Source organism: Natator depressus, chromosome 9, assembly GCF_965152275.1.
Source record: "Natator depressus isolate rNatDep1 chromosome 9, rNatDep2.hap1, whole genome shotgun sequence".
Classification (NCBI taxonomy): domain Eukaryota; kingdom Metazoa; phylum Chordata; order Testudines; family Cheloniidae; genus Natator; species Natator depressus.
This window is the reverse complement of record NC_134242.1, coordinates 11,783,470-11,807,637: the sequence shown is the minus strand read 5'-3', so window position 1 is coordinate 11,807,637 and position 24,168 is coordinate 11,783,470. Positions and strand designations below refer to the sequence as shown.

Here is a 24,168-nt window from a genome sequence, read left to right as displayed (position 1 = left end):
ACTATAATGTGACCCAAACACTCACATTCTCTGTAAAAAACTGCAATAAATATATATAAAAATATATCTCTGGTGCCTTTCTAGGGCAGCTTTTTAAGCCATAAGACTGTGTTTTGGACATTGATCTAGCGGCTGGTGAATTTCAAATAGCAAAGTGCTGCGTGTGGACAGGAGGTAGGCTGGAATGATAAGGTGCCAGCCCCGAGAAGTGCTCTTCTGTGAAATGTACTGTATTACAATGTGGCAAAGAGGAAAGATGGTCTTGAGGTTATAGCACTAGACTGGGACTCGGGAGATTTGGGCTCAATTTCTGCCACGAACTTCCTATGTGACCTTGGAAGCCCACTTTGTCTTTCTGTGCCTCCATTCCCTATCTGTAAGGTGGGAGTAATAATACTTCCTTTTTATCTCTCTAGTCTATTTAGATTTTAAGTTCTCTGGAGCAGGGGCACTCTCTTAGTAGGTGTAAATACAGCCCCTAGTACCATGCTGTAATTGGTTTGGTCTTGCAAGGCTGGTTGGGACTGGGTTATGGGATCTTTACTACAACCCTAGACTTTACAGGCGGTAGCACAATTCTGTAACATGCCGGTAACACACAATGGCCCCATAAGCAAGACAAAACTGTGTTCTGATACAATGGCCCAACAAGGCTTTCACTGTAATTATTTTATTAAACTAGAACTACCAGAGGGAATGGTGGCTTTCTTCCAAAGTTCTATCTGCACCTTTATGCACACAATTTAACCAAGTGGAAAAAAAGGAAGCCAGAGGCAAGTTCAATCCCCTTGTGCCCTGATCCCACTGGCTGTTCATGAATGAATGATTACTCCAGATCAGGCCTATCCATTGTCTGCCAGCCAGGACTGTGTCTCTGTTGCAAGATTATATCATTCAAATCCACCCATTTCTTAGTTCCTAAGGTGACAACTAATTTCTGCTCAAAAGTCCTTGTCGGGTTCCAGAAGAGGTACTGTTCATAGCTTGTATTTGCATACATCCCTCCTGAATGCAGAATTGTATCATTCTGTGGCAGGGACAAAGAGGAGACTGATTGCTGATGGAATTGTGACAGCCATTGAGCACACAAAACAAGATTGTACTTGCACAGTTCCTTTCATCCAAGGATCTTAGAGCATTTTCCAAACATCAATTAATTGTTCCTCACAATAGCCCAGTGTGTTTAGAAAGAGTGCTACACTTTCAATTTTACAGATGAGGAAGCTGAACATAAGAATGGCATCACTGGGTCAGACCAATGGTCCATCTAGCCCAATAGCCTGTCTTCTGACAGTGGCCAATGACAGGTGCTTCAGAGGGAATGAATAGAACAGGGAATCATTGAGTAATCTTGGCTAATAGCCATTGAGGGATCTATCCTCCATGAATTTATTTAGTTCTTTTATTTTTTTAACCCTGTTATAGTTTTGGCCTTCACAGCATCCCCAGGCAATGAGTTCCACAAGTTGACTATGCATTATATGAAGAAGTACTTCCTTTTGTATGCTTTAAACCTACTGCTTATTAATTTCATTGGGTGGCCTCTGATTCTTGTGTTATGTGAAGGAGTAAATAACACTTGCCTATTCACTTTCTCCATGCCAGTCACAGTTTTATAGATCTCTGTCATAGCCCCCTCATAGTCATCTCTTTTCCAAGCTGAAAAGTCCCGGTCTTCTTAATCTTTCCTCAAAAAGAAGCTGTTCCATACCCTTAATCATATTTTTTGCCCTTCTTTGTACCTTTTCCCATTCTAATATATCTTTTTTTGGAGATGGGACGACCAGAACTGCATGCAGTATTCAAGGTGCGGGTATATCGTGGATTTATATATGATAATTATAATGATATTTTCTATCTTATCTATCCCTTTCCTAATGCTTCTTAACATTCTATTAGCTTTTTCGACTGCAGCTGCACATTGAGCAGATGTTTTTCAAAGAACTATCCACAGTGACTCCAGGATCTCTTTCTTGAGTGGTAACAGCTAATTTAGAATCCGTCATTTTGTATATAAAGCTGGGATTATGTTTTCCAATGTGCACTACTTTGCATTTATGAACACTGAATTTCATCCGCCATTTTGTTACCCCGTCACCCCGTTTTGTGAGATCCCTTTGTAACTCTTAGCTGATGCAAAGAGAGGGTAAGTGACTTGCCTGAAGTCACACACCAAGCCAGTGGCAGAGATAAGAATAAAGTCCAGAAGTCCAGATTCTCTGTTCCCTGCTCTGATCATTCATTAGATCACAGGTTTTATAGTCCCCGGCAGTTACTCAACAGAAAGATAGGTTGCCTGCAGTGATAATACGTCTTTATACTAAACTTGAAGTAAGAAATCCACTTGCTTGTTAGGAAGGCAGTGTGGCCTTAGCTCAGGTCTATAACACCAAAGATCTGGGTTCTATTCCCAACTCTGCCATTGATCTGCTGGGTAACATTAGCCAAGTCACGTCACCTTGCTGCGCCTGAGTTTCCCCATCTGTATAATGGGGATAATGATCTCCATTGTAAATAGTGTTGAGATCACCTCATAGAAGAGCTATTTATTATTATTCATGTCTAACTGTGTCCCAGAAAAAATCAACAGATATCTGGCACTATAGGTGTTTGTCAGCTATGTCTTTTGAGCTCCTCATGCAATTTACTGACCCACTAAAACTGAACTGCTGTATTTCTCTGGACAGAAATGAAACCCAACAACAACAAAAGTAAAAGAGTAAAAAAAGGCAGGCCTAAAGCAATATAGAGTTGTATTTATTTTTTAATTCCATCTCCTATAGCATCCATGATGAATGGTGTGACAAAAGGAACCTAACTGAATTAGAATTTCAGTATGGCCCACATAGACTGTAGCTCTTTCCATTCGTAAACGGCACATCTGGGCTGTAATTGCCTGCTTGCTTATCTGCACGTCTCTTTTTAAAGCTAATCCAAACGCCAGACTTAAAACTAAGTAATTCCACAGTGTTCAATCCCCACTGTGCGGTAGTTTTAGCTTTGCCTCTGCCTTTGCTTTGCTCCAGCTGCTGTCCTCTGTGGCACAGAGGTTGAAACAGAGGAGATAAGAAGTGATTGGCCCCCTAAAGGAATTAGATGGGTGCAGTGGGAGAAGGAACAGTTGCTGCCATATCTTCCCCTGCTGTTTGCTCTTTTCCTTTGGGGGTTGTTTTGCTGCTGTTTATCTCCTTCCTTCCCCCGCTTCCCTGGTGTATCTCTGCTCCTCCTTTGTCATTTCCACTGGGGTGGGGGGGCCTCTTTTTTTTTTTCTATAAAATCCTCTCCCTCACACAGATCATAGCACAAATTCTCCTTCTGCCTCCCACCCACAAACACAGCCACCATCAGTTTTTTAATCTTAGCTTTCCCCAGGTGACACGTGCCGTTGGGTGACATTTCAAAGCCAGGTTTCAGAGTAACAGCCGTGTTAGTCTGTATTCGCAAAAAGAAAAGGAGTACTTGTGGCACCTTAGAGACTAACCAATTTATTTGAGCATAAGCTTTCGTGAGCTACAGCTCACTTCATCGGATGCATACTGTGGAAAGTGTAGAAGATCTTTTTATATACACACAAAGCATGAAAAAATACCTCCTCCCACCCCACTCTCCTGCTGGTAATAGCTTATCTAAAGTGATCACGATGGGGTGGGAGGAGGTATTTTTTCATGCTTTGTGTGTATATAAAAAGATCTTCTACACTTTCCACAGTATGCATCCGATGAAGTGAGCTGTAGCTCACGAAAGCTTATGCTCAAATAAATTGGTTAGTCTCTAAGGTGCCACAAGTACTCCTTTTCTTATTTCAAGGCCAGGTATTGCTCAGTTAATGAAAATCTCCATTCTGTTTTCACAAGGCACAAGCAAGTATGTACACTTAGAAATGTGGGAAACTAAGAGCTACAGAAATACACAGGGCCAAAGCCTGCTCCTGCTGAAGTCAATGGCTGAACTCTCACTGACTTCATTAGGGCCAGGATTTGGCGCATGGTCCTTTTAACTTTATCATGGATCCCAAAGCAGCAGTGAGCTCTCCCCCTAATTCTCTGACTTGGATAAACAGCACTCCCCCTGGCTTCCCTACTCCTTGGCTGGTATTGTCAGCACACTGTTGGCTTCCCCCCATGTTTCAGTCTATTTTAACCACTAAACTTAATCCTAGGGTAATTATGCCATTGCTTCTACCTTCTCAATCAGAGTACTAGCTCCTCAGAGAGACAGGATGGTCCAGTGGTTAGGCTCCTAGCCTAGGACTTCTAAGAACTGTGTTCAAGGCCCTGTTCTGCCACAGACTTCCTATGTGACCTTGGGCAAGTCACATAGCCTCTGTGGACTTCAGTTCCCCATCTGTAAAAGGGGGATAATAGCACTTCCTTATCTTGCTGCACTGTTGTGAGGATAAATGCATGAAAGTTTTGAGTGGCTCGAATACTTACAGTAATGGGGGCCGGAGATAGATCCAACTGCACATTCCTGTATACAGTAAAGAGTTAACCATTTATACAGTCAAAGAGAATCTCCCTTTAGCATATCACTTCACAGTAGACCATTACACAGTATACGCAGAAGAGCTCAGCTCCAGCATAGGAGAAGATTTTCAACAGTGTGCAGCTCCCAGCAGCTCCCATTGTGACACTCATGAACCTAGGTTCACAAGTAATCCACTCCCAAAGTGCACCCAACTCTTTTGAAAATCTGGTGTCTAAACAGAAGCTGAGCTCTTCTGAAATCTGGCCAATTATATGCTCAGGAAAGCAAGGCTAGAGGAGAAGGTATTTTTGGCATTGAGAAGTAGGATGAAGACTCCAGCTCAAGCTCTATGCTGGAAGCAAACCACCACCAGTCTATGTTCTGGTTTAAGATGGAAATGGAGGGCTAATGCCAGAGAGAACCACAGTTTTTATTTTGCCTGCCCTATGTCCCCTCCTGTCCATGCAGCTCCTGTTTATATGTGACAATGCTGGTCGTGCCAGTAAGATTCAAACACTGACTGTGTGACTCAAACAGTTAGATGTGAACTTCCACCATTGTTGCCTTCAACATCCTTCCTCCTTAATGTAGTCTCCTGAGATCTCTGTTAGGGCTAGATTCCAAACATTAAACTTCTCCACTCAAGCCCCAGTGGGATTTTGTGTGCTATGAAGACAGTGGAGACTCATGCCTTCCGGCCTTTTTCTGCTGCCATTGTTCCTACTGCTGGACACACCACACAAAGCTGGACCATTTTACCTATAGTCCCTGCCCTCCCCGGCACTCTGGGAGCTTTTGAAATGATGAATATAGCGCTTGTCCAACATGTCATTTCCTACATAAATGCAAATGCGTTTACAACTGACAGGGCACAGAAAGCTTTAAAATGTTTACTGAGTTTTGACAGGCAGAGGTGACAATTATCCCTGGCTGTTCCCCAGGGACAGTGATCCCCATTGACTGCAGTGCACCAAGAGATGTGATTGCCACGTGCTGGGACTGCAAACTCATCATCACCAGATGATGATGAGAATAATAAAGGCTGGCTTTTCTTTAGTCATTCAGTCGTCTCAAGGTGCCATACAAATAGCCCGCACAAATTCAGAGGAGGAATATTATCTCCATTCTACTGAGGAGTAAACTGAGTAAACTGAGGCCTGGAGACATTCAGTGACTGGCTAGAGGTCACTCAGGGGGTATGTCTATACTGTAGTCACAGAGTGTGACTGCAGCTTGTGTAGACATAACCAAGCTAACTTGAATATAGTTAGCTCAGGTACTGGAGTAGTGAAGCTGTGGCAGAATGTACTTCGGCATGGGCTAGCCACATGAGCAATTACGCAGGGTCCCAGGAAGGCTTGTACGAACCATACTGAAGCATGGGCTGCTGTAGCGTCACTGCTCCAGTACCTGAAATAGTTAGCTCAGCTAAGTCAACTGGAGCTGCAGTCACACCCCATGATTGCCGCACAGACATACCCAGAGGCAGAGCCAAGGATAGAACCCAGGATTCCTCAGCTCCTAGTCGCAGGTAGTAACCACGGCACAGCAGTCCCTCCCTTATTGATAATCTAGGGAACATATGGTAGTTGATTGAAGAACTCACTATCACTGATCTGCTAAGTAATAGTGACCAGTATAATTCAGTCAGCATCCTCAGGAGAGGGAGCATACCAAAAACTAGCTAGTGACACTAACATTCGGGGCCATGTTTGGGGGATATCAACACAAATGAGGAAGCTGCTCCAAAAAGCCCTCAAGTCAAAAGTGAGGAATTTAAATTCTATACACTCAGCACAGAGGCTTTTAAACAGAGTCACAGTAAGCATGTTTCCCTAAACAAGAGAAGGAGCAGGAAGGCAGGAAGTTACAAAGCAGAGGTAAGTGGCAAGACTCAAGAGGTTGTTCAGATATATCTTCTCCCCACCACCCAACATGGAAATCCAGCATTAGAGAAGGAGCATAAACTACGGTAGGTAAAAAGTGAGATGGGAACTGGGAGGTTAAGAGAACTTAGGTGTGAGGAAAGTGACATGTAGCCTATGTAGGTTGTGTGCAGGCCTGCAGCATAGGGGTATAAATGTGTCACCCTTTCTTCATAGGTCTGTTTTATTCTTGCAAACCCTAGGAGAAATATTAATAATGAAATACACATAGAAAAAATCATAGGCAGTAACCTCAAGTCAAGACATTTTGCCTTTTTAAAAAACAAAATCCTCTTGTTTTCTGTAGCTAGCTAACTCCACCCTCATGTTGGTGACCCCTCATGCCATGTGAACCCCACATTTCAAACTGAGGGTGCCTTTGACTCTGTGGAATTGCCCATTTGGGGTTTGGGAACTACACCTTAGGAAGGTGCAGGAGGAGGGCAGAGAACAGGCAGAAGTCATAGAGCAGCAACATCCTCCATCTACCTTCTTAAGCTCTTCTCAGAGGCAGCATTAGTTTACTGATAGCACCATTCTTTCTCCTCCACAATGCTGACCCCCTCCCACACTTTAGAGGTGGGATTTACAGGATCTAATGACTGACAGGAATGCTTGCTAGCATGGCGCTTGTTGGTGCCACTGGTCATGAGACATGCTGGAGAGGAAACCCCAGCTACTTCAACAAAAGGACAAATCCCACAGCTGAAAAATGTATAGCCAGAGGGGCATTCTACATGGGAGTAATCCATGAGATCCCTACAAGCATATACCAATGGAGTTCTGTACACCGTCATTTGCCAGTTGCTGTAATCGGCATTCAGCATTGTGGCTTATAAAATTTTGCAGATAAATAAGAGCTATTTATGTAGGTCATTGTCTTGCACTGAGGTCTGTTGTTCCTCTTCTGTACCATTTGGTTGCCCTACAGTAAATGCCAGCACTGAAGTAGAGTCACGCCGTTTGATACTGCCTTCGCCACTGCACGATTTAGTGTGGCTGCTACCGGGGCGTTAAATGTTCCCTAAGTGGTAGCTGTCTTCCACTAATGCAGATGCATTTCCTTTAGCTAGTTGCTTTATAGCTGTTCTTCTTAGATCATGCTGGCTTTACTTCTGTTCCTCTGCATCCCTGATTTGCAGAGTATTTATTTTCGGTAATGGCGTCAAGTCGAACCAGCTCAGCAAATGTTGGCATTAATGTAAAGACCTGCAGGAAGAGCAGGTATTTTGACCCACTTAACCGGGGGGGGGGGATTTTTCCAAGAAATACCACCTCCTGAAGCCTTTCTTCCTGTGAACACTATTCGCCTGAATGCCGCTGGTTTTATATGCTCACAGACTGGGTATTTGTTCTTGCTGCTCTGGTATACAATGCAATAGTTTCTCTATTACAGTACTTTAGAGTGCTTTGTATACAGGTGAGTCTGAACCTGCCGTCCTTATGTAACACTGACAGATCCTGGTCATTGGTAGGTGGGATCAAACCTGGGGCCTCTGGAGCTTAGTGCTTGAGCCTCTATCGCATGAGCTAAAAGCAAGCTGGCTGTTAGGTAAGGCTGTAGAGCAGACTCATTTTATCTCTCTCTTTAAACAGTCTCAGTGCCACTAGATGGGACAGAACACCATTCCCAGAAGGTGTATGGGTTACCCTTACACAGGCAAAACTACCACTGAGTCAAGGAAGAAGGTCAGTCTTGTCTTTAAGGAACAGGACTGGGAGTCAGAAAATCTGAGTTCCATTCTCAGCTTTATTATTGACCTGCTGTGTGGCCTTAGAATCATTGATGCTAGGCTTAGAAAACTCCTTTTGGGCCATCCCTTGAATCAGGCAGGCAAGATCTTAATTAACAGTAATTCCACCACTCTGTTTGGGCGATGGTTCCACACTCTAACAAACCTCATAGCTAAGAAACTTTTCCTGATATTCAGTCTATATTTTCCTCTGAAATGTATCCCATTATTACTCTTATTTATACCCCATCCTGAACAATCTTCCTCCCTGCTTGGTGTCTCAGAACTGAGCACAGCCACAAGCGACTGTCCCTGTCTCTTCAATTAATACACCTCAAAGCTTGTGTTTGTGGGAGGGTGGGATTTGACTCCTGGTTCCAGGTTCTTGCTTTATCTCTGGGTACCTGTGGCTAGGAACACTGCAAAAGCAGACTGCTGAGCCACTAGGAATACTGAATACCTCACACAACTGAATAGTAACTATTCTGTCTAAGTAATAAGTGGTATTGATGGCCTCTTCAACGGGAAGGGTCATGATTGCAGTGCACAGAGTGAAAGGCAGGGAGGAGTAGATTAAACTAGTAGGGAATCCTCAAGGCTTGAAGGACAGAGAAGACTCCCCTTGGGAGGCAAATGACTTTTTCAGTTGGGAAATATTAGGAGTGTGCATCCAAATACTTCACAGCCTAGATAATGAAGGAAATGGCCATATTCAGGCAAACCCAAACAGCTCAGTGATTATATCTTTATGCGGATGCATGGTTTTCAAAAGCCTTTTAATACCTCACCATTTATGGTGTCAAATTAACACAAGTGCTGATCTTTTTGCAAATTTCCCCCTATCCAAGACGTGAAATGCCGTAAAGAGAATTGATCTCATTATTTTGGTGCCATAAATGGCCCACTGAGGCCTCAAAAGGGCCTATTGTTGTCAGAAACCTGAACACAGGAAAACCTCAAACATCAGCCTCTCACGCCTTCCTAAAACATTACCCGTACTATCCTTCTCGGACTCTATACAAAGGTGAAGAATTAGAGGTAATAGGCATTAGAAGCCCATCCAGACACTTAACTCTAACCTTGATAAGTGATGTGGCGTGAATATAGTGCCCTGCGTAATATGCCAGTGAGTTATCTAATGATTTTCAGGGCTGCTCCCTAGAATTACAGTGGGAAGGGCATTGGCCTTGCAGGAACAAAATGATTCTTAGGAATACTCAAATGGTGGGATTGTTCTTTATAAACTGTTTGTGAGTGGGGAGGAAGAGTCAGTTCTCTGAATCTTGTTTTACTCCTTGTCACCTTCCCAGTGTATTCTGTATGCTAAGGAGACCCTCATGACCTTGAGTCCGTGCAAATACACACACAAATAGCATTTTGGGGCCACATCCTCCACTATAAAAGAAAAGGAGTACTAGTGGCACCTTAGAGACTAACCAATTTATTTGAGCATAAGCTTTCGTGAGCTACAGCTCACTTCATCGGATGCATTCAGTGGAACAATGAAGTGAGCTGTAGCTCACAAAAGCTTATGAGGTTTAGTTAGGTTAGTCTCTAAGGTGCCACTAGTACTCCTTTTCTTTTTGCGAATACAGACTAACACGGCTGCTACTCTGAATCCTCCACTATGGCAGCGAAGCCAAGAAGAGGGAAAACAAAAGTGCTCTTTTTTGTCTGCCTGATCCTCAAGCCCTCCAGACACCAGGTCAGTCCCCGGTATAAATTAGAGCAGTCATCAGCAACCATTCCCTCTCCTACACTTAGCATAATGGAGCTCACTGCTGAGGGGCAACAGAGATGGTAATCTGCGTGAGGGCTGGATGAACAGGTTCAAATCAAATCAGAAGAGCTTCCAATCTTCATTGCAGTTATAGTTTGAACTGTGGGCAGGGTTTCTAGTGAGAAATGAGCCTGTGCGATTCTCCAGGAAGTAATAGGATGGAAATGACTCCTAAGATCACTGAGTCTGTCTCCATTGCAGTCCCATATGTAGGACAGGACAGAGCACATATTAAACTGACACCACACTTAGGGTGACCAGACAGCAAGTGTGAAAAATCGGAATGGGGGTGGAGGGTAATAGGAGCCTATATAAGAAAAAGACCCAAAAATCTGGACTGTCCCTATAATATCAAGACATCTGGTCACCCTAACCACACTACATTTGTTCTTAGCCAAGAGGCTTAGAAGAAGCCGTGGCAATTCTGGAAGGAATTGGATGGAACGTTAGTTGGGTTTAGACATTTGAAAAATGTGTTCAGAAACTGAATCCCTCCCCCACCTTTCTGTCTTTTACCACATCCAGTTGAACTCTCTCATCCTTACTTTCAGTGGCCTCACCTACCTCTCTGATCTCATTTCCTCCTTCTTCCTTTCACTCCCTGCATTCCCTCTCTCTTGACTGTTTCCTTCCACTCCAGCTCCCATTCTCAGCTTGAAACACTTTCCCCCATCCATTCCGCCAAACACATTCTTTCTCCCACGTCAAACCCATTCTCCCAGAAATCTTTCGTACCTTGTTCTCCTTGCTATCTCTTCCCCTGAACTGTGATGCCACATCTTTTCAGTATGCATCCGATGAAGTGAGCTGTAGCTCACGAAAGCTTATGCTCAAATAAATTGGTTAGTCTCTAAGGTGCCACAAGTACTCCTTTTCTTTTTGCAAATACAGACTAACACGGCTGTTACTCTGAAACATCTTTTCTTGTCTTTGGCTGTCTCATATTAAACTCTTTTTGCCTGATCATCAAAAGCACCATTAAATTTACAGCACTGTACCTGTTATTATTGGTTGTAATGATGACTTGCGTGCTGTTGGATTGATCTGGGCTGTAGTGGGAATGTATTTCCAGTTACTGTCATGGTAAATGGCAGAAGTGTTAGATTAGAACTTAATCCTGCCCATTAAAATCCATGGGAGTTTTGCCATTGACTTCAGCAGGAGTGGGGCTTTAGTGCATAAATGCTATCATGACCCGATTAGAATGTATATCCATTTCCCTCTAATGGATTAATTCAGAGCTGCTCGGCTATGTGTCACAGACCCTATGCTGCTGAGAAAGATTCTCCTTTCGCTGTGCTTCTGAGGCAGGAAGATCTGAGTTCCATCCCTGACGCTAGCTGGAAGTGCCAAAGGACTATTGTATGCAGCGTAGTGGCAACAATTAAGTTCTAGGCAGCTACCGATGTTTCACAGTCTATTTATAACCAAGGGTGTAAAAATATGAGCTGAAGTTATTTTCTACTTCTGAGGTGCATTTGTATGTTGGTACCTGTGCACACCATTTAAATGGAGATAGAAACTGCTGAACTCAACATAATATTTCCCTTGAAGTGTGAGTATATAAGAATTACAGTCCTGTGACATCACAACTCTGAGGATAATACCCACAGTGTGTGTGTAATTGCTGTATTGCCTCCCCCATGTTCAGCAGTGGCCAAATCTCCTGTGGACAGTTTGCTGCATCCCTAGGACAACAAACAAATCTGAAAGACGTGAACTAAAAAGTTAATGTTCTTGATGCTAAGCACTTGATAGAAAGCAAACATTGCTCCTCTGTGCTTTGTTTCCTCTTTCTAGAGGAGCTAATAACAGCACAGAGCAATTTTGTTTCATAGTCAAATTTGCAGTAAGATATTTTATTTACATAGTTGTGGACCAAAATTGAAACCATTTATCTGAAACATCTTCTCCACAGCTAACTGAAGCACAGAGGCCCAGTTCTGCCACCTTCACTCATGTTAAGCAATACCTTATGACTAGAGCTGAGCAAATAATTAATGTTTTTCGGGTCAGTGGCCAAAAAAAAGAAATTGTTTCATTTCAAAATGAAATTGATTTTTTTGTTTGTTTGTTTTGTTTCTCTCATCAAATGAAAAACCAGAAAAAATTGTTCAGGTTGAATGAACCATTTGCACATAATTTTGAAATGACATTTTCTAAATGTCATGTTGATTCAAAACAAAATGTTGAAACAGTTCATTTGAAAAATGATGAAACAAACCATTAACATTTCTGAAATTCCCCACCCCCCCTTTTTTTTTTGGCTGAAACTTATTTAACAAAATCAACCCAAATTCATGAATAGTTTTGATGACTCTCAAATGCATTTTTTTGGCGCCTCTCAAAATGCATTTTTTGTCATATTTGTTATTTGCCAAAAAACATTTCGCCCAGATCTATTTATGCCACAGTAGCGCCATTGAAAGCAGCAGGACTGCTCCTGGAGAATGCTGCTACTCATCATGAGTGAGGATACCAAAGTCTGCCCCTAAGAAAATGCAGCACAGGAAAGGGAGTAAATGTAACCCGTACTTGAAAACACTAGTGGGAGTTGGACTCCATTTTAATGCTGTTGATAGATTGCTTACCTCAGTACACCTGGAGCTCCCCCGGACCCTGCCCTGGAACAGTGGTGCTTTAAATAAAATGGAACCCTGATCCCAAGAACCAATTGGATTTTGCAAAAACTAAAACATGGCCTCCCTTTCCAATCTCCATATTAACCCCATTGAAAGAGGAACATAAGAATTGCCATACTGGATCAGACCCAAAGTCCTTCTAATCTTGTCTCTGAGAGTAGCCAGCATCAAGTACTTCAGAGAAAGATACATGATATTGCTTCAGTAGGCAGATGTTGGATCATCTTCCTCACAGGAAAGTGTCTCCTAACTCTTAATAATCAGAGGTTGTTTTAAGATGTGATTTTGAGGGTTTATATCCATTTCAAAACTCTTTTCTTTTTAGTAGATACTATTTTATAAATTTGGAGATGGCTGTCATTCATATAAACGTCCAGTCCCTCTCTGAATCTTGCTAAATTCTAAGCGTCAATAACATCATACGGCAATGAGTTCCACAGTTTCGTTACATGTTGTGTGAAAAAGTATTTCCTTTTATCAGTGGGACTGCTCCAATACTATGGGTAAATTATTTTGCAGTTTTGGATAAGGACCGGGATTCACAGTACAATTTGGGCAGAGGGAGGAAGCTTAGTGCAAGGGAAACGCACATGTTGTCTAACCAAACCACTGAACTAGCATATATTAACTTAGTTTCAGATTCCTCCATGTGAAATGTCTCTTTTCCCCTAAAGGCCCTCAGAAGAAGGATCCTGGAGATTTCACACCCCATTGTTCCTGTGAAAGGATTATAATGTATAGGTGACCCTTACAGCTAAAGAAAACACTGAATCAAGTCACTTACATCTGACCTTTGGAGTGGCTGCTGTGATGTCATTACTGTTACAATTTTACACAAGATTAGGCATGTAATTATCTGTTAAATAGTGAAGGGTGGCTTGGATTGCACAGCTAATGAAGCAGGCAGCATTAATGATATCACATATGGGTAGCTCCAAGGCACCGGCATTCTGAAACATTATGAAATCATTCAAACTTTTCCAGAGAAAAAGACCTCTCCTTCCTTCCCATACACCCTTCTGTGCATTGTAGCCACCCCTCTCCATTTTGAAGGCTGCCATCACAAAACCTTCACTCTGACTAGGCGAGTCAGGAGATGCGTAGCTACCTGTGGTGATGCTGCTACTATTCATCCTATCTGAGAAGGCTGAATATCACCTCAACTGTATGCTCAGCTGTGTTTAGTTTAGAGCAAAGTCTGTGGTAACCAAGCTCCTCCAGGTCTCCCAATGACTATGGCAGTGGTTTAGGCTATATCAGCACAGCGTCCAGTAGGTCCAGCTGCGTCACTCAGCTGCCCTATTACAGTACTTTTAGTTTTAGCCGTTCACACACCATGTGTAACTTTACCTTTCAGGACAGGTATGTCCTGAAACAGGAGTGATAGGACTGTGTGTGAACAGAACCTTAGAGGCCTTCCTCCTGAAGATTTCAATGAGTCCTCACAACTGCTTCATATGAACAGACTGAGTAAACTGATGCTCAGGCCAGGCCTCAATTTATAAAAATGGACACTAAATATGGTATTGGATGCCACAATTTTCTGTTTGCTAACTGAGGCCACCAATGTTAGAGGCCATTTTAGTCAACCTGAGTGTCACAGGGCTTGTCTACACTTAAAACACTTCAGGAGCACAGCCGCAACGTTTTAGGGCGTCAGTGTAGACGCTACCTACATCAATGGGAGGGGTTCCCCTGTCATCGTAGGTAATCTACCTCCCAGAGAGGCGGTAGCTGCATTGACAGAAGAATTCTTCCGTCTGCCTAGCACTGTCTACACAGGGACTTAGGTCAACTTAACTACACCACTGAGGGATGTGGATTTTTCGCACCCCTGAGCAACGTATTTATGTTGTCCTAATTTTCTAGTGTAGACCGTGCCTTACCCATGGCTGCACAGTGAGTCAGTAGTCGAGCCAAGAATAGGACCCAGGAGTCCTGTATCCCAAGTTCTCTACTCTTATGGCCAGGGCTGCTGGCTGCTGGAACAATTTGTACAGTGGGGGTGCTGAGAGCCATTGAACAAAACTGTAAACCCTGTATGTAATGGAAAACACTTCAAGCCAGCGGGTGGGGCAGCACCCCCAGCACCTCCAGTTCCAGCACCTATGCTGACCGCTTGAAAACTCTCCTTAATGGGTCATCAGATTGATTAGATGCTGGTAGCTACTATTTCATCCTCCAAGCCATAGTTATTTTAGTCACAAATGCCTTTTCTTATACATTGTTCCCCTAATCCTTGACTATGGTTTTTTGCTCAGGTGAAAAGGAAAGAAAAGACTGTTTAGGTGATCAGCTACCACAGTGACAGGGGATAGCTCAGTGGTTTGAGCACTGGCCTGCTAAACCCAGGGTTCTGATTTCAATCCTTGAGGGGGCCATTTAGGGATCTGGGCTAAAAATTGGGGATTGGTTCTGCATTGAGCGGGGAGTTGGCCTAGATGACCTCCTGAGGTCCCTTCCAACCCTGATATTCTATGATTAGGGGTTAAAGTAAGGAGACTGGGAGAACACAGCTTCCTTTCTTCTTCCTCGTTTGTTTAAGCAGTGCTCTCCCTCCTCTTTGGCTGGTGCAAAGAGCTCTCCTTCCTGCCTAATCTGCGTCCACCGATGAGTGTGATACAAATACTCAGATTACTGATTTATTTTGTGGTAGCGCCAAGGAGCCCCAGTGATGGACCATGATCCTAGTGCGCCAGGCACTGTACAAATGCAGAACAAAAAGATGGTCCCTGCCCCAGAGTAACAGATGGATTTTATTAATTTCAGTGGGATTTTGAGGGTGCTCAGTGCTAACAATAGGGCACTGAGCACTTGCCAAAAAGCCGACTCACTGATATACATTGTAGCTTTTTATGGTGTCACCCCAAGGCCTAAATTGGCAGAATGTTTTGGTGGTGGTTTCTCTAAATGTCAAGCCTCCTTCCCACTCCTCTGCAAAGTTTGAAGTGAAAAGACCCAGGGTTTTGTTTGCCCCATTACTGAAATAAGGGTCCAGCTGTGAAATTCTGATCCAAATCCAGATTTGGATTCCAGCCCTCTCACACTCCAAGCTGAATTTCAACTCAGATCTAGCTGTGGTTTTTTCCCTCCAAATCCGTCTCAGTCAGGTTCACAGCTACACAAATTCATGAATCAGCCCTTGTATGACTTTGTAGATGGTGGCGTTACAGCATGTTTTTTTACACAAACAGCACTCTGGAATGCATGTGCACCCTCAGTGGAAACCACGAACAGCCAAGTTTATTTCTCAGTGAGCTAGGGAATGGCCACTGAGATATGAAAAGCTTCTACATTAAGGCACTTAGAATCCAGACTATTTCATTTTTATTATTGAGTCCTGCTCCACAGAGCAATAAATGCACACAGCGCTTTACAAATCATAGAATGAGATATGGCCTCTGCCCAAAGGGACTTCACAATCAAGGGCCCGATCTGGTGAGATGCTGAGCATCATTAAGTCACCTGTTTGTAAGGATGAGTGTTCAGAACCAATTGAGATATAGTTAGGTTGGGAAGGATTAGCTTTTTATCGGTGAATGTTGGTAAACATTGATTTTACCGTATGCACACAAAGTGACAAAAAATATTTCCGTTGATGATAAATAAAATTGGCAAAGTAAGAAAAATTCTTTTGAGAACTTATTAGGGATTGATTTAAGGATATTTATTTTGTATACTTTGACAGGTGAGGTTGACAACTTGTGCTTTAAAAGTTAAAAAGCTTTAACTCCTTGAATCTCAACATCTACTGTCATTAAATAATTGTCTGACTCCCCCCTGCCACAATTTCCCACAACTGTGAAAATTTAAAGCAATAAAACATGTTAAATGCATAAAACCCATAATTTGGTGAAAATTCAAATAGATAAAAAATACAATGCTTAAAAATAAACATCCATCAAAATTATAAAGAAGTAAATTAGATCCTGGCAAACCTAGGTAGAGATGAATTAAAAGAGAGAAGTGAGTCCAAACCAAAACCCTAGATCAAAACTCCTTTACATTTCTCTCCTCTTTAAATCATAAGCTCTGAAAATGAAATGCTACTGGTATCATGCCCTGCCATAGAAAGGAGAAAGCCCCGGGCAGCAGTTTTGCTCAGAGAGTGTTTAGGGAAATCACTGTAAATTAGAAGGCAGTAGGAAGGAGCTATGGCAGGCGGAGGATAGAGAGCCTGCTTGGCAGACATGAAGTGGGAGGTTGTGCCAGGCGGGCAGTGGGTTGGGGGTATGAAAGAAAACATAAATCTTAAGAGTGGGAGAATTTGCTGAAGGGAGTGTAGATTAAGGGGACAGTAGGAGGAAATTAATTGGAGCCCATTTAAAAAACAAAATCCTGGTTCTGCTTCTAAGACAACCATGACTCTGTCAGCTAAGCAGGTTTGGAACAATAAATCCTTTTATAGTCTATAGGGATATCAGATAGACTTCCAAAAGAATAAATAGCTCCAGGTGCTGCAACTCCATCTTTACTGAGGCAAGGTACCCAACTGGGAATTTTGACTGATTTAGGGTTGCAGGACTGAGCCCATAATGAACTGTAACAGATACATAACCTGTTAATTAATATACATCATGTTGACGTGCTGGGGAAAAGGTATAATGCTGGCAGAGACTCACCAGAAAGATCAGCCCATGGATGATCTTATCCTGATCTTATTAATCATGTTTATTATATTAGTGCCTAAGAGCCAGCTAAGAATCCTGGCAGTCAAAGAGTTAATCCATTATATGAGCAATAGAAAAAGGAAAACAAACTGTCCTCAACATTTATTCTGCATGCATCAATGGAGCACCTAGTCAAGTTGCTATGATTCTCTCAAGCAGCGCCAATCAGAGTGCCAGCTGGGAGAGGGACTGTAACTGCAGTTAGATTTAACTATGAGTTTGGTGACAGATCAGTGCATTCTGAATACATCATGGGCTCACATAATTATTTAAAATCTATGGCTGCTTAGAACAAATGTATCAAGAGGTCTTAGGCCAAGGAGGAAAGCATACAAAAGTGATGGGAACAGCAAAAGATTCCAGCCTATTGTTTAGCCAGCGCTTGGAGTTCACCCCAAGGTGAAGTTTTCATTTTCCAGAGTGTGTGCAAGGTTGATCCAACAGCAAAGCAAGCGTTTGTCCAGGCAGTAAAGCACGGGCAAGGAAACGACTTCTTATCTCTGATGTGAGCCAGTGCTAGCAAAACAAATGAGCGAGAGAAAAAAGTAGAAGATAACTTTGTGTCAAGCAAAGCTCCTGGAAGGGTACAGAGAGGGCATCTCTGTTATTTTACACATCGCCTCGAATAATCAGAAGGCCCACCTCCTTGGCCCAGAGCCCACTGAGCACTGCCAAGTGGATAGGAATCCAGGCCCGGGAACTTAGCATGATGGACACAACATGGTTTGGTGTGTTTCAAATGAATACTGACAGAGACTATCCCTCTCCTTCTAGGTCCTTCCGTCATCCCTCCAAGACCTTCACAGTAAGGAAAGGCACCACTGGGCAATCCTCTAAGATGTTTATTTGGACCAGTGGCCGGACCTCCACATCTTACAGACATGACGAGAAAAGGTAAACTGCAATGGCACTTACTGTGTTTTGTGGTTTTTAAACTGGGGTCTCTCTGAAGCGTCAGACCCTGGCTTTCCCCAGGTGGTTTGTGAAGGGGGAAGAGGGAGGGAGGGATGGATGCAAGAGGCCATTGCCCCCCACTGTTCCCCTGCCAGAGTCTTCTAGGATAGATAAATGGAGGGGGTTTCTGGTGCAGCACCCCAAAAGGGGTGTGATCAGACATGCTGGATGTGTGTCCAAGGTCCTTCTGGTCTCTCCCCGCCCCCCGGTCACTAGCACTTGGAGTTCGGTTCTGAGGCTGGCACACCCTGAACCTTTTTACAGATGTGCTAGTCACCACACATGAGCACAACCCCACCAACAAGGCTAGCAATGACATTCTGTTTTCTGCAGGATCATGCCTCCAGCTACCATTGCTCAAGCAACACTCTCCCCAACACTTTTGATGTCCAACCCAGAATGCCACTCTAAATAAATTCCATGCATCCCACTGATACGATGCACATGCTGAAATTAGAGAGTTGTCATAGGTGTGTGTGTGTGTGTAAATAGAGAGGACATGCAGTACAGTATTAGATTTTTATTTTGTTTTGTAATTTTGACGGATAACGGCATTAATTTTTAAGCATTTTTCAATTTTTTTCCAATTTAAATGTTCACGGTTGTGTAAAATTATGGGTTTCAAGCATTTTTTCAGTTTTTATCAATTTAAATTTTCACAGAACTTATGGGGGGTGGTCAGACAGTAATTATGTAATGGCAATAGCTGAGATTCAAAAAGTTAAAGCTTTATAACCATTAATACACACATTGTCCACATCACATGTCAAAATATACAAAGTAAATATCCTGAAATCAAACTGTAATAAGTTCTCAAGCACAATTTTTCTTACTTGCCTATCTGTAAATTTAGATAGAAATATTTTTGTCAGTTTGTGCGTGTGCAGCAAAATCAATGTTTGCCGACATTTACCGATACAAATCTAATCCTTCCAAGCCTATAGGTATTGCACAATCACTTATGGCATGAGAGTGAGCTAATTATTATGAAAAGTCCAGCTCATCTGAGTGGTGCTGGTGCAGGGGATTGGTTGAAGGAGACAAAGGAACAGTGCAAGTTACTAGAGTTCCTTCAGCAGCTGGGAATTACATTCAAGAGAATGAAAGGGAAGGAGGGGAGAGGTTTAAAGTCCATAGACAAAGGCATCGCTCAGTCGGGAATGAAAGAAATTAAATATCACTGATGAGAGAACAATTGTTCGCTAGTGCCCAGCCCCATCCCTCCAAAACCTCTCCTGTTTGTAGTGAGATTTGCCAGGCGACCTTTCTCGCCACCACTCGGTTGCATTTCCCTTTTTTCTCTTCCTTTTTTCTCTCTCCTCCATCCCCCTTGCACTGGCTATGAAATGTAATCACAAAAAGTCAGCCCTTGCTGAAGCAAAAGCAGAGATAAATGCATCCACAACCCCAGTGGGTTCTACTGGGATATTACTGCGGCTGGCTGGCCTCTGCTTTGGAAAATGTCCTTGTGGGGTTAGGTGCTCAACCTGCAGCAAACCTCCTGAAAATCTGCCCAGTTATTTTGGTGCTTAAATGGGAGCTGAGCTCTTCTGAAAATCTGGCCCCACGTGGAGCCTGTGCTCTTCTGAAAATCTGGTCCTATATAGCTGTATTTTTGTAAAATATTTAGGGGGAGATTTTCAAAGGCAAAGAGGCCAGTTTTGCACCCGATTCCCATTGACTACCAGTGGGATTATGGCATTTTCAAAGGCACTGCCCTCTGTGCCTTTGAAAATGTCCCCCTTAAATGCTTATTGGTCTGAAAAAATACATTCTTCTGTATTTATACCCAGAACTGGAAAGGGCTGTCCAAGGTTAGCCTTGTTATGGACATTTACAGGAGATTTGATTTAATGAGCCCCACACAACTCCCACGGGCTCCCACTGATGTTGTCAGTGCTCAGCACTTTTGACAATCAGACCCTTCGTACCATTCTGCAAAGAGACACAGTCAGTTCTTTCCAGCACTGGGTAGTTATTCAGCAGTCAATACCACCTGCATCCAGTGTCGGATATACGCTGTAACCCAGCAGCACAGACAATTCAGGAGTCTAAGGGAGTGAGACACTGTCTACAGTATGCCTTGATTACATTCATTATATTCTGCTTCGTAAGGAAACAGCAGCAATATGGGCCCAGTGCTACTTCTATTCAGTTCAATGGGTAGGGTGACCAGACATCCCATTTTTAAAGGGACAGTCCCATATTTAAGCCCGTCTACAGGTGTCCTGACTTTTTTAAAAAAAAAAGATAGGCAAATTTTCCCATATTTTCTGTCTCTCCCCCCATCAGTACTGGTGGGTCCTGCTGCCGGCCGGATCCCTGCTCGCCAGCTGCCTGCCCACCAGCGGTGAGTGGGGGGGGGGGGTCCAGTGGCCGATAATGGGGGTAGGTTTGCAAGGCTGGTGGCGGGGCAAAGCTCGAACGCGTGGAGCCAGCCGCTCCCCCGCTGGTCCATCAGCACAGCCCCCGCTGCGTGCCGGCTCTCATCCAGCAGGACCCTGCCCCCCCAGTCCCGTTTCCGGCTGGCACTGGCTGCGCGCAGTGAGCTGCGGTGGCTGGTGAGTGCAGGCCGGCACAAGGTGTCAGCCGGTTACGTGTCACCTCGGCTGCCCACCCATCGGCCCTTTACGTGCTCCCCCTCTCGCTATCCTGTCTCTGCTTTGCCCCTTCACACACACCTTAGCCCTGCTGCTCCTCCATATTCCTCCTCCCACCCCCCCCACCCCACCCCCCCGCGGGGCGCATCCAGTGCTGTGGAGAGAACCAGCCTGTGATTGGAGTGCTCAGCTCACCAACAGCTTGGCCGGCAGGTTCCTTCATAGAATCATAGAAGATTAGGGTTGGAAGAGACTTCAGGAGGTCATCTAGTCCAACCCCCTGCTCAAAGCAGGACCAACCTCAACTAAATCATCCCAGCCAGGGCTTTGTCAAGCGGGGCCTTAAAAACCTCTAAGGATGGGCTGGTGCCCCAGGAAAGCCCAAGATCTTCTGGCCCAGGGAACTGGCCAGGAGGAGCCGAGCCCTGAATGTGCTAAAGCCCCGCACAGCACTGGCACAGGGAAGCCTCTCTGCCCCTCAGCTAAGCTCTGGAGTGGCGGGAGGGGAAGCAGTTTCCAGCCTGGTCATGCCCCGAACCCGCAGGCTCCACAGCAGCTCCCCGAGCAGGGGCTTAGCACCCTTTTCACCCCCACTCCCCGCATGCCCTGGGTCCTGCCCCCAGGGAGCATGGGGCTGCTCCATCCTCTAGGCACCCTCCCCTGCTGAGCCACCTCTCTGGCTGGGTTCACTGAAGCCTCTGCAGTCAGGTTCCCTGGGCCCTGGTGCACAATGCATCCTTAGGGCTTAACCCCTTCTTGCTCACAGGAGGCAGCTGGGTTATGTTGGTGACCAGCAGCAGCCTGGAGGTGTTAGCTGTCTTGCAACACTATGCGGGCAGAAAGGGACAAGCTGCTTTCAGCTGGGGGGATGGCAGAGAGGAGAGAGATGAGCTCTTCAAAGACATAGGCCAGGTCATCCCTTTCCCCCAACCCCACTCCCCTGCGGCTGGAAGCAGCTCCTGTCCCTTCCCTCCCGCACAGTGCCAAAAGGCTGCTGCTGGCCACATTCTGGTGTGAACCCTGGCAGAAATCGGAGGGGAACATGTGACACACACAAACACACCCCCGCCACGTGTTGCCTTGGGAAGACATGGCACCAGGTACCAGGACAGGTGGGTCTGTCCCAGGGGCTCCGCCAGGCATGGAGGGTGGAGAGCGTCAGCCAGGGAGGGTCGGGTCAGTCGGTCACCCCCCCGTATGGGAGAGGTGTACGGGAGTGTGTGTTTGTGTCACCTCTCCCCATGTGAACCCTAAAGCCTTAAAGATAAGAAGGTAAATAAAAAGAACCCAATTACGCAGTATTTCTTTTTCACAGGGGCTCAGTCAACTTGATGTTAATTTAAATGTTTGTACTGAATAGTTCTGATTGATTGCCGTTGAACTCGCTTGAATACAAGTAATTTTACCAGGTGCCCTGTATTCAGCGTAGGGAAATATGGTCACTCTATCAATGGGAGTTTTGCCATTGGCTTCAGTGGGAGCCGTTGATGGCCTTCTGTGATCAGCAGCTGCCATTACACGTACAACAGTTACTACCTCTCGTTGCACTGGCAAGACAGTAGTTACCATTTGCTGCTTTTGACACAATGGATCTGGGTTAATTTCCAGTCATCTCCGTACACCCATATCTAAGGTGCTCCTAGTGCCATGCAAGTAATAAATGATATTCTGTGAGAGTGAATGGGATGGAATAGAAAACCAAAATCAGAGCATCTCAACTACGGTCTCAGAAATACAAAAGGAGAGGAGTTAATGGAGTGCTAACAGGAGGAACTCTATGCTTTGCAGTGATTTTAGTACATACAAGGTCACGTGCAAAATCACCATCTCAAATAAGGAGTGAATTATAGAGAAACAACCCACCAAAATGATCCCTTCATAGGAATTTGTTTTTCAGGCATCATATAGGGAGATTATGGGATGGAGCAATAAGATGCTCCCATAACAAAACCCCACAACCACAGACTTTTGAGGGGGCATATCTTCAAAAATAAGCACCTAGTGCTCCGATCCTGCAACCATTTTTATGCACCTGAGCAACTTTACACATGAGTAGGCTACTCTCATGTAAAGTTACTCACAGGCATAAGTATTTGAAGGATTAAGGCCGGAAACTGCATATAATGCATGCTCATTTTAGACATTGTTTTTTTCAAATGTCACCCTTTAAGTTTTGGGAGCCCTAAAGAAGGCTGTTTAAGCCCTCGCTCATTTCTCAATTGTCTTCTATTATTTTTAGCCCAAGTTCCTTTGCTTGGCAAACCTGAGGAATGTCTTTTTGGAGGGTTTTATGTGACCTTGTTTGGCCTGATCTAATGCAACGGGAGTCATTCTATAGACTTCAATGGGCTTTGGATCAGGCCCCCAGTTGAGTTTCCTTGTGTTACTACAGTTCTCATTACAACAAACATGATGCAACCACATACAGATGTGCTGTTTTTTTTAAATAAATGAAAGGGACAGAGGCTGCTGAGCAAAAAGGTCACTGAGCATTTAGCACCGGGAACCTTGCAGGTGAGAGGGAGGTTTGGATTTGACCTCTACATTCAAGGATTTCAGGTACTAAAGACGCCTGGCATGAGGTAGTTTGAATGATATCCACATAACAACTGTGCTATCAGAGAACTGAATCGGGATTCAAAGTTATTTAGAATAATACAAGCACATGTGTATTCCCATCTGACATCCGCATGACCATGCTGTCAGATTAGGAAGTGTCTAAATTAACTAACCCATTAAACCCATTAAGGATGAGATTTCTTGGTCTGATTCGTGGTTGTTTTCAAAATCCAAAGTATGTCCTTCTAGCTCGGCTGGTAGATTATTGTAGATTTTCTATGGGAGACTTGAATTAGGGGGGCAATCCTGAGAGTCCTATTCCTCACATCTTCAGTGCGCCCAGACCCTGCCAATTTGGGACCTATTTGGGACCATCCACAGCTCCTAAGGACTGTGTTGGGTGTTGTAGACGATCAACACCTCTCAGGATGGGATCTCGAGTTCTCAGCTGCCAAAGAGAATGTAGGAATTAGCACATACATGGCTATACTGAATAAGGGCAAGATTTTGCATATAAAATGTAAGATGGGTGGAGAGGAGTAATGCTGGCTGTTTAGAGGGTCTCTGAGCCATTCATCCCTCTAGCACACCCTGCTTCTCCTTTTAAAAAGATATAATATGAACCCCTCTCTAATGTATGTGACAAATTCAGCATATGCACAGGAACACTGATTCGACCACACCCTCAAGGCAGAAGACCAGACCCCTGAGACTTTAGTGTATAGAAGGATGCATTTGGCAAGGCCCCCTCCTATCACTGCGGCTGGTGCTAAGAGGATGCAGTGTCCTTTGTGATGGAGAATGAACAGTTCTTGACTGTAATGAACATAAACAGGAT

The 24,168-nt window shown here is 44.1% G+C and overlaps 1 protein-coding gene across 9 annotated transcripts in view; it reads left to right on the top strand.

The window, feature by feature from the left end:
• KCNMB2 (potassium calcium-activated channel subfamily M regulatory beta subunit 2) overlaps positions 1 to 24,168 on the top strand; it is a 231,121-nt gene that overhangs the window by 186,473 nt on the left and 20,480 nt on the right. For 7 of the 9 annotated variants that reach the window (XM_074963540.1, XM_074963541.1, XM_074963546.1 and 4 more), the window contains one exon: positions 17,992 to 18,111. In XM_074963540.1, coding sequence (XP_074819641.1) covers positions 17,992 to 18,111 — 120 coding nt within the window. Of the gene's footprint in view, positions 1 to 17,570; positions 17,617 to 17,991; positions 18,112 to 21,862; positions 21,884 to 24,168 lie in introns of those variants that run through there. The other 2 variants (XM_074963539.1, XM_074963544.1) reach the window with 2 other exon arrangements.